General features: G+C 37.9%; 1 protein-coding gene and 1 long non-coding RNA gene across 2 annotated transcripts; both read left to right on the top strand.

Annotated features, from left to right (window-relative positions):
* The first annotated feature begins 491 nt into the window (after nucleotides 1–491).
* On the top strand, nucleotides 492–2,037 carry ier2b (immediate early response 2b). Its single transcript, XM_022210512.2, has one exon. The coding sequence runs from the start codon at nucleotides 655–657 to the stop codon at nucleotides 1,210–1,212; it is 558 nt and encodes a 185-aa protein (XP_022066204.1). The 5' UTR covers nucleotides 492–654; the 3' UTR covers nucleotides 1,213–2,037.
* A 7,807-nt stretch (nucleotides 2,038–9,844) lies between these two features.
* LOC127533056 (uncharacterized) lies at nucleotides 9,845–15,019 on the top strand. The gene is made up of 2 exons (XR_007940629.1): nucleotides 9,845–10,777; nucleotides 13,778–15,019. It is a non-coding gene; the product is annotated as an uncharacterized LOC127533056 (long non-coding RNA).
* Nucleotides 15,020–17,712: the final 2,693 nt, after the last annotated feature.

Here is a 17,712-nt window from a genome sequence, read left to right as displayed (position 1 = left end):
TTTGTGTAAGACATTTGGTCCACAGCTAAGAAATGTAGAAACCTGAATTTTGTGGTTGTGTCTCTCCTGAAACAAAATGTGCTCCGGATAATGTTTTACCTGCCTGCTGCATTGACGACTACAATCACTTGTGTGTATAAAAATGCTGAACCCATAAAAAGGCAAAACAATATAGCTTCCATGCAGGTTTTATGAAAAATATCGAAAAGCGGCTGAAAATGAGCAACAACAATCTGCTAAATGAGACTGTTTGGCTTCAGCAGAGGGAAGTGACTTGCAGCAGAAGGATGATTTTGAATAATAAAATAGATTAAGGGTGAGAAATAAGCGGTAGACAGAACAGATGGTGTGCGTGCGTGTGTGTGTGTGTGTGTGTGTGTGTGTGTGTGTGTGTGTGTGTGTGTGTTTGCTGCAGCTCCAGCAGGTGTGGGCGGCGCCTGTTTGTCACTTACTGAGGAATGAAGTTCGCATTACGTCAGAGAGGAAATAAAACGCCACCCTGCTACTCACACACTCTCATTTCTCCGAGAACAACAACTGACGAACAGCGGAAGTCAGAGCTGAGATAGATCACAAACTAAAGTTACAGTCAGGACAGAAAAAGCTTCGCTCAAAGTGCCAAAAACAACCGTGCGTAATTACGCATAAAAAACAATGAGTGCCACAACAGCAATGGAGGTGAACGTCGAAGCCAGGCGGATCCTGGCCGTGTCGATAAGCAAACTGTACGCGTCCCGGACCCAGAGAGGAGGGCTGAGACTCCACCGGAGCCTCCTGCTCTCTCTGGTCATGAGGTCCGCACGGGACATCTACCACTCCTCCCGGGAGAGCGAAGAGTCGAGCGGCGCGCACTCAGCGCCAGAGGAGCCGATGGACACCAGCTCCAGCCCGGGGGAACAAGCCCGGCTGTCAGAGGCTCAGCACGAGCCACAGCCGGCATTGAACTCAGCCGAGTTGGCCCCAGAGGAGCCGGATAACGCTGAGGACTGCTGTGACAGCGACATCACAGAGGACAAAGAGAACTTGAGCCCGACGAAGCAGTCCAGGAAACGCCGGGGCAAAGCGTCGGCGGCGCCTGACTTCCTTCCCAGCAAGAGGGCGAGGCTGGAGCCCGGAGAGGAGAGGTATGCAGCCCCAGTGGGCAGCTGTCGCGCCGGGGCCGGGGAGTCCCTGACCACTTTGTCTCTAAATCGGGTTATACCTGCCTTCTGAACAGATGGAGGGAGAAAATAGCCTCCAATGAGACTTTGGAACGGAGTAATTCTCAACTCCTCGTTAACCTATAAGGGCGGTTTGATCCCTTTGCGCACCAAGGAGCTGACCTACATCAGCTGTCCCGGGACAGAGGGATTACCGGGGCCACGGTGAGAGCTCTCCGGGCAATCTCAGTGTGCCTGCCGGGCTGGTAAAGCAGCCACAGAGAACAACGATCAGAGAAGGAGAGGAAGCAGGCCGAAGGGAGTCACAGGCTGGAAAGTTTGAGGAAGAAACTGAAGGGGGACTGGTTGAGTTGCTTTTTGTTTCCTGGTGATTCACCTTCAGTTAAATGAGTCCAAACAAGTGACTGCTGCTGACTAAAAGTGTGTGTATGTGTGAATCACAGAGAGTGATGTGAGTCAGTCACAGAACCAGTGAAGTGGTAAATGGTTGACCACAGAGCAGCACACACACACTCACACAGCCAGGACTGGGGGGAAGTTCCTGCTCTTACACCATGATATCAGCGTCTAACACTGAAAGAGGAAGGACAGACAGACACATGCACACACTCTACTGCTGCTGTGGACTTTGATAAATCGATACTACTGCTTGGGGACTGTCCTACATACTGTTCACGTTGTGCTTTGAAAAGAAAACAGGCGGTCCATGTGGGGTCTGACCCCCATTAATCTAACCTTTCTGTGTTTTAACGTCACTGAAGTCGTCTTGTGTGTGTCTGACCTGTGACATACTGACATTACCTCACATTCCAAGCTGCTTTTTTTGTATGATTGAATTATTGTCGTACATATTTGTAATAAACATGTTGAAAGGTTACCCAGTTGTCCTGAACTCTTTGTTTCTTCCTTATTGCCTCCGCACTCACAGCTCATTTCCAAATTAAAGGGTTGTTAGTCCACATTAGGCCACAGTTCACAGGGTCAATCCTTTAGAAGAGGGAGGAGGTTGGTAGCGCCGGTCTGGCTTGCTGCCGCTAATCTCATGCTTACAGTGAGACACGCACTCAGTGGAGCAAACAAAACACACACACCAACAGCCTCCCTGGTCGTACCAGTTCCTGTGGATTATGACAGAATTCTGAATCACATCCTTCCTTCCCAACAAGACCTGACACCGATTCAGAGAGGGGATATTAGAAGAGTTACACAACATCACAGCAGCAGCTGGGGCCAAACGCTCTGCTGAATAATGCAGAGAGCAGCAGGTAGCGTTTACAGCCGGAGGGCCTCCTCGTCATCGGCCTCCTGCCAGCTGCCTGGAGTCCAACTGCACCCGGAAACAGCCACAGCGCTGATCAGGTCGTTCTGGTTGCTCAGGTTGTCATCGTTCCTGTGTTCATGTAAGATTCCCGTCACTGTAAATATCACTTTCCCACACATTTATTAAAGCCACACCTGAGTCAGGAAGAGGAAGAAAATAGGGAAGAATAACTTCATGGCACTGACAGGAGAAGTGATGAGGACAGTTTCTTTAGCTTCTTTAAAGCAGAGGTGTCAAACTCATCTCACTTCAGGTTCCACAGTCAGCCCAGTTTGATCTCAAGTGGGCCGGGGCAGGAAAATCACAGCATAACAGAGAAACAAAATGACAAAAACATGAGACAAACAGTTAAAAAAACAACAAAAATAAGACAAAATATTATAAAAATATTCCACAAAATAACAAAATGACAAAAACATGAGACAAACAATTAAAAAAACAACGAAAATTAGACAAAATATATATAAAAATATGGCACAAAATGACAAAATCGAGAAACAAAATGACAAAAACATGAGACAAACGACACAAAATGAAACAAAAAAGCAAAAAAAAATAGACAACCAAGTCACACATCACACAAACGAGACAAAAATGGCAAAAACAAGAAACAAAATGACAAAAACATGAGACAAACAATTAAAAAAAAAAAATTAGACAAAATATTATAAAAATATGGTACAAAATGACAAAATCGAGAAACAAAATGACAAAAACATGAGACAAACGACACGAAACAAAACAAAAAAAGACTAAAAATTTCATTAAAAACTTACAAAGCAACACAAAAGTGAACAAAGACAAGACAAAAAATTTATCAAAATGACAAAATCGAGAAATAAAATGACAAAAAAATAAGACAAATGACACTAAACAAAACAAAAAAGACAAAAATTTCATTAAAACGTACAAAGCGACAAAAATGTGAACAAAAACTAGATAAAAGATTATACAAATAACAAAAAAGAAACAAAATGACAAAAATAGTCAAACTACACAAGCGAGACGAAAAAAACACCAAACGACAAAAACGACACACAAAAATGACAAATAAAGCCAAACACAAAATGACAAAAAAACAACAGAAAACACAAGTGAGACAAAAGGAAACACAAAACAACAAAAACAAGAAACAAAACAACGAAAACATGAGACAAACAATAAAAGTCAGACTAAAAAAACCAACAAAAACAAGACAAAGTATCACAAAAAGGAGACGCAAAAGAACAATAAACAATCTGGTATTTTACTTTCTGATCCAAACAACTTGTCATGGTCTAGAAATTGTTTTAAATTCATAGTTTTACTAATTTACAATGTGCAGTTAATGTCTTTTCTGGAATTTTTCCACTTTGAGAGCCGGATTGGACCCTCTGGAGGACCACTTTTGGCCCACGGGCCTCATGTTGGACACCCCTGCCTTAAAGGATCATTTTACAACAGTTAGGACTTTGTTTTGTTACTCTGACCGTCATGTCTGTCTAATCACTAATGGCAACACTGTTTAAACTCACCTAACCTGATTATGACAGCGTCACGGCGGCAAACAGAGACAGTAAGCGTCAGACGAAGCCGTAAACAAACCGCCTCTTTGTTTACACGTAGCTAAAGGCTGAGCAATCCTTCAATGGAACATCAGATGTGGCGAATAAGGAAAGAGAAGCAGGATTGTTGACTGTGATGACTTCACTAGCTGGACCAACTTTCACCAGCTCATAGTTCAGTGTGAAGTCACCACAGGAGACAAATAAAAAACGACTCTGGAAGTTCCAAAACACAACTTTAACATGACTGTTTCACAAACATGTAACGCATCAAATCATGACTAGACGAAAAACAAGGTAAGACAATCCACTTCCCTTTTTTTTTTTTATCATTTTCATCCTTTATCCTGTAAACAGCAGTTCCAAGGTCCACTTATACCCGCCCCTGTCCACCGCCATCGACTACAATCAGCAGGCAGAGTTTGCTCAGTTGCCATGGAGATCTGAGCACGTAAACGCTCCGTATAATTTCATCCATATGTTTAAGGCTCCGGTTCAATCATCAGCTGGCTTTTCTTTACCCTCTAAACCCCTAGAAGTTTCTGGGTGATTCTTTTTCTAATCATTATTTTTGCTTTTGTCACATAAATGAGATTATTCAAAAAATGTTTGGATTGTGTTCTTTTTACTAAGTTGAGATAATCATGACAGATTTTTCTTTTTTTTGGCAATATATCAAATTTTATATGGAAATCTATGTCCTACAAATCCCTTTCCACTAAGTTCCCCATTACAGAAACACCTCTCCAGGAAGTGTGTTAATTCCAGATCACATGACCTGCTCCACATGATGTCATTTCCTCCTGGAGAAAAGACTGGAAGACTCCAAGGCTTTCTGACTTATTTCATATAAAGTAGTCAACAGGTTTACTACAATATCTTTAGAAATAACTTTTAATTTAAATTTTACATATAATATTTTAGAAGAATTTTTCACTAAAAATACCGTGTGTGTTTGGTTGATTTTAAGCAAAAATGTCAACTATGATGCAAAAAGTCCCGCAATTTTATATAATAATAATAATAATAATCTTTATTTATATAGCACTTTTCATACAGCAGTTGTAGCACAAAGTGCTTTACAAACAGACAAATAATTAAAAATAATAATAATCCATACACTGTATTGTTAAAAAGCAACATAAATAAAAGACAATAATAAATCAGGGACATTGTTATACCCAGTACGCACTGAGGAAACGACATCTTAAAGGATTAAAATAGGTAAACACTGGAGGTTAGTTTAAAGTGTAAAATAAATCAATAAATAAAAATAAATGAATAAAATAAAATAAATCCATCAGTAGATCAGTAAAATAAATAAAAATAAATGAATAAAATAAAATAAATCCATCAGTAGATCAGTAAAATAAATAAATAAAAATAAATAAATAAAATAAAATAAATCCATAAGTAGATCAGTAAAATAAATAAATAAATAAATAAATAAAATAAATGAATAAAATAAAATAAATCCATAAGTAGATCAGTAAAATAAATAAATAAATAAATTAAATTAAATATATCATATAATAAAATAAAATAAACTGAAACAGAATAAAAGATAGATAAAATAATAATAAAGATGATAATAATAATAATAGTGATAATTATACATTGGGAGTTGTAAAAAGAATAAAAACACTAAAAGGTAATTCAAGTAAACGCCAGACTGAAAAGGTAGGTTTTAAGTTTGTTTTTAAAAACATGAACATCAGGTGCAGCCCTCAGGTCTTATCATTAACCTGTAAACACAACCTGCAGTTCACCTGAAAAGTCCCTGAGCTTTTGTCACATGACTGATGATGGTCTGCTGACAGTCAGTCGTGGTTTCTCAGCTGCACCGAGAAGTGCAGAGAGTTTTTTTGTTTTCTACAGAAAGCGGTGAATCATTAAAAGGGGAAATGTAGAATGAAGTCATTCTGATAAAACATCACCACGTTAAGCTTAGATGTGGCGATTTCTGTAAAAACAAACTGAACGTCATGCGCAGTATGTCCACAGAGTGCTCCATTCCTTCGGGTTTTAGAGTTTATTGCTTTGTGAAATAGTACATTTGTGGCAATTTGTAAGAAAAAAAAGTAGGCTTATGGTTTAGAGGGTTAAAGGAGATTCCATCCGAGACCTGTGGACACCTTCAAACTATTTTTATTTAATTTCTCTCTTTTATTGTTGACTTAGGAACATCAATGCGTTCTCAGAAAAAAAATGCTGAAAACTTCCTTCCATCGTAAGGCCTTGTCTTAATTTTTTACTTTATTGTGGAGCACCCTGACACCTGCTTTCAGAAAGGTGCTATATAAAGAGTTAATATTATTATTGTTTCTTGTGAGTTCACCTGACAAGAGATTTGAGAAGTTCATCCCAAAAGTGACAGATTGAAGAATGTTAGTGATTTTAGATTTGAAATGAAGCACTTTGTAAGGAAACAACAAGACAGAAAGGCTCAGAAATGCACAGAAGGCACAAAATAAACAAAAATATGCACGAAATTGTTAGAAAAACACGCGGAATCAACATAAAAAGATGCAAAAATGCCACAAAAAGACCTAAAATAGCCACAAAATATGTGACATTTGCACAGAAAGACTTAAAACTTTCTACAAAAAAAGGTAGACAGTAACAACAAAAACGCAAAAATCACCATAAAAAGCACAAAATCAGCACAGAAATCACCCGTAAAAGCCATTTCAAATTAACAAATGTTACAATAGCATCTTCTCTGCTTTACTTCGTCTACGGTAGAATTCAGACCGATATAAAACGATGCATATTTTCCTTCTGACTTCACATTCTCTCACGCTGCTTTCATATCTCCAGGCTCAGCAGATGCATTACCACACTGTGAGTGCTAATGCTGCCAGATATCCACACAGCTTATGAACGGCCACGTAAACCCCCAGATCAGAGTTTTATCGGTGACCCTGATCTGCCAACTAGATCTCTGGCTTAACACAGAAAACAACTTTCAGATCTGGGTCAAACCATATGGGAAGTGTTTACGCTTGAATTTTGATCAAATCTATCCATAAATCCTTCTTTAAGCAGCAATAATTACTGAGCTGGAGAGGATTTCAGGCTGCAGTGGTGTTTGTCGGTGTGTTATCGTGAGAAACAGTCGCTGAAGTCATTTAAAAGACGCTGTAATTGGTTCGTGGACTAAAACAATGCCACTTATGGAAATTACCTGAGTATGAAGCTCATTAAAATAATTGCTCATAAAATGTTTTATACGTCAAACCCATGAGTCACGTTCTTCATTGCTGACTAACTGGGAATTTAGATGGAGGTGTGAGAGTGACTTTTGGAAGGACTTTGAGTCACTGCTGGCATCACTCATGATCTTTCTCATATTTAGTTCATGGTATGAAGCAGGAAAAATAGTCCTGCACTGGAAAAAATGCCCCTCCCAAAACAAGAAAAAAAAAACTTATTTCAAGGAGCTTTTACTTTGAAATAAGTGAAAAAAATCTGCCAATAGAACAAGTGAAAAATGGCTTGGTGAGATTTCTGGAAATAAGATGTGATATTCAGAATACTGAGATCTTAAAATTAGCTGGAAAGCTTATTTTAAGCTGCATTTTATCAGGATTGTCAAGCTTAGGTGTCTTAAAATAAGCCAGACATGCTAAAAAAAAAAAAGCAGTTTTCCCCTGAAAAATAGATTTTTGCTTTCATGTAACCTCCTAATTTCAGATGTCTTAACCCTCCTGCTGTCATGTACAGGCAGAAAAAAAATATTTTGTCCTTGTCTGAAAAAAATCTGCAAAAAAATCCCCAAATTTCTGAAAATCTGCAAAACCTTCAGGAAGAAAATTACAATAATTTCTTAAAAGTTTTATTTAAAAAAAAAATCAACAAATTTGGAAAGAAAATTCTTGTAAATATTTTCAAAAAATGAGTAAAAATCTTCCAAAAAATTCTAAAAATATCTAAAGTGATTATTTCAGTAAAACTTCTGATATTCTCTTCAAGAACATTCACATAAAAATCAACCAAAATCCAGTGAAATTTGCTGGATTTTGGTTGATTTTTTTTGTGTGAATATTCTTAAGAAACATTTTTAAAATTTCATTTTTCCACCAAAACAATTTCCCAAAAATGTTGAAAATGTGGACATCAGAAGTTTCACTGTGAAAATATCTTTTCCCCCACATTTTCAAACTTTAAAACGAGTCAATTTGACCCACGACAGGAGGGTTGAACTTATTTTGAGTTTTCTTGTAAAATTCACCTCAAAACAAGATAATTTGAAGATTGTTTGACTTCACAAGATATTTATGTCTTAAAACCAGTCCCTCCATCTGCTGAAATGCCACTTTTAAGTGAATTTATCTTAAATCAAGTGGGACGAGACATTTTGTCTAAAAACAAGACAAATACACTCGGTAAGACTTTGAGTTTTTCCAGTGTGACATTTGATGACATTTGTGACTTCAGCAGCTCAGAGGAGATTCAGAGCTGTGATTCTTGCTGAGCGCTCCGAGCTTTACACAGTTAGGTACACAATGTTCCACACGGCCACTTCAGTAAGAAAACAGCGTGTCCTCGGCTGCTACCCGTGCTCCGATCAGACACACACATGTCTGCTCAAACCGAGTTTCCAGCTCACACACATGCTGTTATTTGTTCTCAAACATCGCCAGGCTCGTATGCTCTTCCTGATGTGCTGTGAGGGGCTTTAATGGAGTCAGAGGGGCAAATCTTTCTTTCAGGGAAGCTGAAGGTGTGATTTTAATTTGTTCATTAGATTTCAGAGTGGTTTGCTGCTTTAGAAAGAAAAGCCTCTCTGATGAAATCCTGAGTTTACACGACTCAAACAGGAGTGAAATGTTCGGTTGTTGGCTATCGTGGCTGATAAACAAAAACAAAAAGTCTATTTACATGTATACTGCATAAAAATCACAAGTGCATTCATATGTACTCTATGAAAGATATGCACACAGTCAGTAAATCAACAAGAAGCTGCTTGATGTAACACTGCAACCATTATTGGTTCAACAGTTTTGAACAGTGATTATTAATATATTTCTCTAGTCTGCAGTGATGTTAGCATCTCTGTGAGGATGTTTACCAATATCTGAACACAGTTACATGGCAAAGCATCCAGTAGTTAATTAAATATTTCAGTTTGGACTAAGGCCAATGAGCCATCTTTTGCTGCTTCCCACTCAATATCAATACGACAGAAATAGAATTAGATCATGCACTCATTTATTGTTTTTTATTTTATTTGTTTTACATTGTATATTAATACTGAAGACATCAAAAGAATGCATATGGAATTGTGTTGGAAACAAAAGAGTGTTAATCTTTTAAGCATTGAAAGAGACGGTGCATCTAAGCTTTTGACTGGTAGTGTATAAATCTCAAGCATCTCTTTGGGAGGTCAGACAACAACACATTACAGTTGTCAGGTCTGTGAAAAACAAAAGCATGAATCCGTCTTTCAGCGTCTTCTTCAGACAGAAAAGCACACTGAGGGATGTTTTTCCCACCTGGGATTCAAAGAACGCATCGCAAACAAAGACAGCACCAAGGTTCTTTGCTTCATGTTCTGTGCTCTCAGCCAGCTTTTGTACATGAGCCTTCCTTTGGTACCAAAGATGAGCGCTTCAGGTTTGTTGCTGTTGAGCTGCAGAAAGCTCGATGATCCGCTCATGTTGTTACCGAGGCACAAAGACGGTTTGTCAGCTGGGCTAGTGTCATCAGTAGAAGCGTGCATCATCAGCGTAGGGTTGACATTCAACATTGTGGCAGCGTGTATAAATTAAAAAATGCTGGCTCCAGAACGGAGCCCTGAGGGACACCACAGGTGATGGCAGTTTGAACCACAGAATCCATTCCCCTTAGAAAAGACTTAAAGCAGCTTAGAACTTTGCCTAAAATGTAAATATGGTTCTGAAACTGAGTTATACAAGCCCTTCAGTCTAGAAGCATAAAAACTGACATCTTTCATTTGTCTGGATTCGATCTATGATCATTGTACTATTTTTAGTTGGGCTGATTCTGTGCTGTGGTGAGAGCGGAAGCCAGACGTAAAGTTTCTCAGAGACGCAGATTTCACTAAGATAAGAACGGAGCTGTGTCGACACCAACGTCTCTTCTCTCCACGTCTCAGTCTGAGGATTTCCTGCTTGCTTATGCTCATATTCTGAGGAGTTTGGGTTCTGAGAAACTGTAATTGTTGCTAAGGACTTGCTGTTAAGTCACTAAACTACAAAGCTGCTGTGATCCTTCCAAAACAAGGTGTTTGTCCGTCTCCCAATGCTTCCTCACTTCTCGGACCATTGGTTCCTACTGAATAATGTTAAAATGATAATAAAAAACCCTCAAATCAGCTGCAGATTCATGAACATTGGCGGCACATACAGTACTTGTTAGTAGGATCACTTCGCTGTAGCTCTGGTCTGAGCAAACATCAGCCATAACGGGGTAAACCACAGCTCTGATGCTCTCTGCTGCACAAACACAAGCCGTTCAGAACCCTGCTGTTGCTACAGCAGCGAAGCAAATTGCAGAGATGCTTTCGGTGATGGATTCCGTGGACCAATCCTGCGCTGTGAACGCCATGTAAGAGGCAGCCTGATTAAGATGCAGAGTGCAGAGGCCAGACAGTCGCAGTGACGTAGCGCTCTAACAGCTCGGAGCTAAAAAAAGAACAGCGCAGGAAATGTCACAGGATGCGTGCATGCATCGACCGGCGCTGTCCTGCCTGCGATGGAGGCAGATAAACTGTGGGACCGAGCAGAGTGAGTCAGATGTGTTTTTTATCACTGCATTACAGCAATTGTATTACATCACATTAATACGTATATTGACTGTGAGTATATATCATTCACAAATGATTTTTTTCAAACATCATAACATTATGAATAGTACCGTCATCTTTTATTCCCTTTATCTTAAAATCCAAAGTACAGCGAAACAGGAAATAATTGCTGCTTGAGGTGATCTTTAATCATTAATATCAACGTAGATCCACGTGTATTTGTGCTTCATTACAGTTTAAGCATAAACGTCTGAAGTGCTGAACATAAAAAAAAATAAAAAATAAAAAATAAACCTGAATATAACGAGAGAACTAACGACAAGCAGCAATGGAAACAGCCTCAGTGACTATATCAGAACATACAGGAAACAGGTGATATTAACCGTCCTGTTTTCTTCTTTTACAGGCATCAAAAAATATTGTTTTCTTGTCTGAAAAAAATCCAAAAATTTTGCAAAAAAAAATGCCCAAATTTCAGAAAATTTGCAAAACCTTCCAAAAATTCCTTAAAAGTTTTATTTTTAAAAAATCCACCAAATTTGGAAAGAAAATTCTTGCAAATATTTTCAAAAAATGAGTAAAAATCTTCCAAAAAAACCCAACTAAAAATATCTAAAGTGATTGCATATACACCTCCTGTCGAAAGTTTTAGGACGCTTTCTCATTCATTTGAATCAGAAAGCGTTTGACAGGGGGTGTACATCAGTAAAACTTCTAATATTGTTTTGTAAGAACATTCACTAAAAAATCAACCAAAATCCAGCGAATTTTGCTGGATTTTGGTTGATTTTTATGTGAATGTTCTTAAGAAACATTTTTAACATTTTCAAAGATCAGAAGTTTCACTGTGAAAACACATATTTTTTTCCACATTTTCAAACTTTAAATCGGGTCAATTTTGGCCCGCAGCACGACACGAGGGTTAAAGGTCACATATAGTGAAAATATAATGCGTTTGTTTGTCTTGGTGATGTAAGATAAAAGCTGTGGGAAACCAACAGTTGGCCGGATGAAGCTTTGAATACTCCGGCCCCCTCGCTGCTCACTGAAGCGTTCTAAACGAGCAGCTGCTTCACAGTCCGGCAGGTTTGTTGAGCTACTCGAGCTGCTTCTGCTGATTCTGAAACCTCTCAGCCAGGAGCAAAGAGCAACAGCTGCTCTGCTGCCGGATGCAAAGACTGAACACAGGAGTCTTCATGCACTTCCAGCATCCGAGGAGCTGAAGAGCAGAAACTGTCAGGCTGAGGAGCAATCAGAAATGCTGAAACTGTAAGGCTGAGTAGAAACCAGTAAACAAGGACTGGGTGATTGCCGATGTTTAACGTCTTCTGTTGCACTTAAACTCAGCTGATGTTTACATCTGTTGTTTTCTCCCGCCGTCTGAGCTCATATATGCAGCGTTTAAACCTTTGTGTCGTCCTGCAGGTCAAATTGACCCTTTTTAAGTTTGAAAATGTGGAGAAAAAAAATATTTTCACAGTGAAACTTCTGATGTCCACATTTTCAACATTTTTTTATTTATTTTTTTTTTTTGGTGGGAAAAAAGAAATCTAAAAAAAAACATTTCTTAAGAACATTCATTAAAAATCAACCAAAATCCAGAGAATTTTGCTGGATTTTAGTTGAAGTTTTGGTAAATTTCCTTCAAGAAAATGTTAGAAGTTTTGTTGATATATATATGGAATCATTTTAGATATTTTTAGGATTTTTTTGGAAGATTTTTACTCATTTTTTGAAAATATTTAGAAGAATTTTCTTTCCAAATTTCTGGGATTTTTTAAAAATAAAACTTTTAAGGAATTTTTGGGAATTTTCTTCCTGAAGGTTTTGCAAATTTTCTGAAATTTGGGGATTTTTTTTGAAAATCTTTTGGATTTTTTTCAGATAAGGAAACGATATTTTTTGGTGCCTGTAAACGAGGAAAACAGGACGGTTAATATCACCTGTTTCCTGTATGTTCTGATATCTTCTCTGATGCTGTTTCCATTGCTGCTTGTGGCTTAGCTCTCTCGTTATATTCAGGTTTATTTTATTTATTTTTTTTATGTTCAGCACTTCAGGTGTTTATGCTTAAACTGTAATGAAGCACAAATACAAGAAATACAAGACATTTCTTGCCAAATCTGAGGGATTTTTTAAAATAAAATTTTAAGGGAAACTTTTAAGGAATGGTTAGAATTTTCTTCCTGACAGTTTTTGCAAATTTTCAGAAATTTGGGGAATGTTTTTGCTGAATCTTTGGATTTTTTTCAGACAAGGAAACTATATTTTTCGGTGCCCATGAGTGAAGACAACAGGAGGATTAATTCATCCAAATTCCCAGTGAAAGCTGCTTTCATTTACAGAACATTCTGTTTCTGACGCCAGACAATGAAGCGAGGATAAAAGAGCGACTGAAACACAGTCCAGTAATTCTACAAGTCTCTTCAGAGGCATGTCCAAGCTGCGTTACTGAACCAGTGATTTTAAAACGGCAGCATTTTCTGACGAACCCGGCACCAACAGGAGTCAATAAAACACAGATGTGCTGTGGATTCGGCAATAGTTCCTTGTAAAATGATTAGTCAGAGAGGAAATCACGCCCACAGTTTGGTCAGCTGCTCGACACCGACGATCACAAATGCAGAGAGAGTCTTCTTCCTGAAGGGGCCGTGTATTTAAAGCTACTGACACTAAAACAGTCCGCTTGGAGTAGATCTAAAAGCAGGGTGAAATGAATCATCTTTGCAGTTTTTTAAATTGAAAAAAACAAACACATTTTGCGGAACTGAGACTTGAATTTGCTGAAAAACAACAGATCTGTTAGTGGACTGCTGTAACTTTCCTTAAATTAATGCCGGGATTAACTAAATTCTCCAAGAAACCACCAATATTTGAAGTTTTGCAGACTACCTGGCTGTAAAATGGCTTCATTCAGACATCTGGGACAGTTTTTGTCGTTTCATTTTCCACCTCAAGCACTTTTTCTGTGTGCCAACAGGAAGTGAAGCTCTGTCGAAATCTGGCTGCTGAGTGGCTTCTCTGGAAAGGAGGAGGAAGTGGTCGTGTGCTGCAGCTCTTTGTGCTGTCATCTGATGATCACATGACAAACCGCCGTGAACACATGACTGCATCTCCTCTCACGATCCCGACGGTGGGACTGAAGCGTTTCAGCACAGCAGAGACGCTGCTGGCTGTGAATGTGAATGAGTAAGAGAGAGTGTGTGTGTGTGTGTGTGTGTGTCTGGCAGCAGCAGAAGAGCTGGCAGAGACAGGAAATGATGCAAAGATGCCGGCGGGCAGCAGATAGGACGAGTCTATTTTAAGACTGTGCTACAAAAGGACAGATCTCTCTGATACATCTGGCCTTGTATGACTGTGTGTGTGTGTGTGTGTGTGTGTGTGTGTGTGTGTGTGTACATTCTGCACATATCGTGACTATTTTGGCTGAATGTTGTTTTTTGCCTTATTTTTTTTGCCATTTTATGATTCGCTTTACCCTTTTTTTTGGTCATTTTGTGTAATTTATTGTCTCATTTTTGTCATCGCTGTCCATTATTTTGCTGCTTTGTAACGTTTTGTCTGATATTTTGTCTCATATTCATTTGGTTTTGTGTTGTTAGCCTCATTTTTTGTCATTTTCTGTCTCGTTTTTGTAACATTTTCTCTTGTTTCTGGTCTGACTTTTGTCGTCTTGATCATAAAGTAAAACACTACATCATTCAGTTTCGGATACACCCCCTGTCAAAAGTTTTAGGACAGGTTCTAATTCATTTGAATGAGAAAGCGTTTTTGACAGGGGGTGCACCTGAGACTAAACGTTCTGCGCCTTTTTATAGACACTCTGCAAGTTGTCATGTGTAAATGATAAACTGAGGCATACTATTACTGAAACTGAATTTATTTTTCTTTAAAAAACTTCAGTTTGTTCATGATGTTTAACAAAAAGGTAATTCCTAAAATGTGGGCGCCTTCAGAATGTACTTTTTTGGACTAAAACAAAGGAAAACAATGGAGTTGTGGTTATTTATAGGTTGTTATGCTCTGATTTTACTGGTCGCTGGAAATCAAATTGTGTTGAATGTGGAACCTGAACTAGTCTAACTGGTAAATCCAGGAATTTCTGCATGTGTGTGAGTGTGTGTGTGCGTGACGTGATAGACAGGCTAATGCTTCAAGAGTTGTTAAAGTCCGCAGGTAATTTGTCTCCTTTTACCCCAATCAAATAAACACATAATCCCTCTTGTGTTTTTATGATCTTCAGGTGTGAGGAGACAGACAGACAGACAGACAGACAGACAGACAGACAGACAGACAGACAGACAGACAGACCGCAAAAACTCCAAATCTTACCATTTGTCTTATTTTTATTCTAAATGTCTCATCCCACTTGATTGAAGATAAATTCACTTAACAAGAGACATTTCAGCAGATGGAGGGACTTGTTTTAGGACAATGCATCTTAAATATCTTGTTAAGTGAAACCATCTTGAAATGATCTTGTTTTAAGCCTCCTGTCGTCCTGCAGGTCAAACTGACCCGTTGTACGTTTGAAAATGCAGGAGAAAAAAAATTGACAGTGAAAACGTCCACATTTTTAACATTTTTGGGAAATTTTTGAACATTTTTTGGTGGAAAAAGAAATGTTTTAAAAAACGTTTCTTTAAGAACATTCAGAAAACAAGTTTACTGATAAATATGGAATCACTTTAGATATTTTTAGGATTTATTTTGGAAGATTTTTATTCATTTTTTGAAAATATTTACAATTGTTATTTTTTAATTTTTAAAATTTTTATTTCTTGCCAAATTTGGGGATTTAAAATTTTTTAAGGGAAACTTTTAAGGAATATTCTTAATGAATGTTTTGCAAATTTTTATAAATTTGTGGAAATATTTGCTGAATTTTTAGATTTTTTTCAGACAAGGCAACAACGTTTTTCATGCCCGTAAATGAGGACAACAGGAGGGTTAAGACACCTAAGCTTAACAGTCCTGGTAAAGTACAGCTTAAAATAAGTTTTCACAGCTAATTTTATGATCTTAATATTCTAAACATCATATCTGATTTCAAGAAATCTGACCAAGACATTTTTCACTTGTTCTACAGGCAGATTTTTTCACTTATTTCAAGGTAAAAGTTCTTTGAAATAAGTTTTTTTCCCTTGTTTTGAGAGGGGCATTTTTTCCAGTGGACATACAGACAGACAGATGGCAGCAGATAGTCACAGAGAGGAAGGAAAAAAGGAAGGAGGCGGTGTGTCAACAAAACGTCATTTTACAGTGAGGGAGGACACAGTGACATACCGCATGTGGATGTTTGTAGGTGAGTGTGTGTGTGTGTGTGTGTGTGTGTGTCCTCCTCAGCCCACAGCCGTGACGTCGTGCTTGTCGTAGACCGAGGGGAGGAGGAGGAGGGAGGCGGAGGGCGTTTCATTTGAACATATTTTAAATTCTTAAACCCAACGAGAAGCAGCTGGTTTCTGAGGTCGTCTTAGCTGGAACGTGCACTGCAAAAACTCCAAATCTTACCTTAAATCTTAAATCTTCTTTCTAAATGTCTCATCCCATTTGATTTAAGATAAATTCACTTAACAAGAGACATTTCAGCAGATGGAGGGACTTGTTTTAAGAGAATGCATCTTAATATCCGTATGCTTCCAGCTGCTCTGACTATCACTTAGAGCACTTTATTCTGTATTCTGATGTTTTGAATTGGTTGTAGTGAAGTTAGGGATGAACCTGAGAGCTGGAATCACTGTCCTCGTTGTGTTTAGCTCTCATGTCGTCCTGCAGGTCAAACCGACCGTTTTAAAGTTTGAAAATGTGAGAAAAAAGTCACAGTGAAACCTCTGATGTCCATGTTTTCATCATTTTTGGGAAATCTTTGAACATTTTTTGATGGAAAAAAGAAATGTTAAAAATATTTCTTCAGAAAATTCACAAAAGAATCAACTAATTTTTATGTGAATGTTCTGAAGGAAATTACTGATATATATGTAATCATTTTAGATATTTTTAGGATTTTTTTGGAAGGTTTTTACTCATTTTTTGAAAATATTTACAAGAATTTTCTTGCCAAAATTTGGGGGACTTTATTTTTTTAAATAAAGCTTTTAAGGAATAACCGTAATTTTATTCCTGAAGGTTTTGCAAATTTTCACACATTTGTGGATTTTTTTGCTGAATTTTTGGATTTTTTTTCAGACAATGAAAGAATATTTTTTGGTCCCTGTAAATGAGGACAAACATCAGGGTTAATGATATTAATTAAATCACATTTCAGCTTTATTCCTGCTACATGTAATTCACTGCTCAGTGATAATTAGGTCTCTTTTAATCACTTCACTGAAAGGTCCAGGCTGTTCCTGTTCTGCTGCTGTTGACGGCAGTAATTGTTAAAAGTAATAAAAACTACGACAACACATCAGAAAACTGTCAAACATGAACAGCAGTTTATGTCATCTGCAGCTACTCTTTTCTTAATTAAAACGTGCTCCTCACTGTCATTATGACACCTTTCGTCTTGATGAAGTGATTCTTTGACTTCTTGTTGACTTCAAATAATAAAAGTTTTTGTCTTTTAATTAGACGATGAAATGTGATCTGACTGCAGCAGACCAATAGGAGAACATATTCTTCACATGCGTCTGGTTTGTTATGTAAGAACTCATCGTGCTCTCTGACTTTATCTTGGAATTAATCACTTTGGGGCTTTTTTTCTGAGTCAGCTCTGATTTAGACACCGGCTCAGAATGTAACTGAAGGACCTTTGAAGTCCAAGGGATACATCATAAATACATGTTTAATAAAAGTAACAAAAACTAATGTTTCGATGTTCGTACACTGGAAAAAATGCCCTTCCCAAAACACAAAAAAAACTTATTTCAAGGAACTTTTACCTTGAAATAAGTGAAACAATCTGCCAATAGAACA

The sequence above is a fragment of the Acanthochromis polyacanthus genome, chromosome 3 (genome assembly GCF_021347895.1).
Source record: "Acanthochromis polyacanthus isolate Apoly-LR-REF ecotype Palm Island chromosome 3, KAUST_Apoly_ChrSc, whole genome shotgun sequence".
Classification (NCBI taxonomy): domain Eukaryota; kingdom Metazoa; phylum Chordata; class Actinopteri; family Pomacentridae; genus Acanthochromis; species Acanthochromis polyacanthus.
This window is presented reverse-complemented; position numbering and strand designations above follow the sequence as displayed.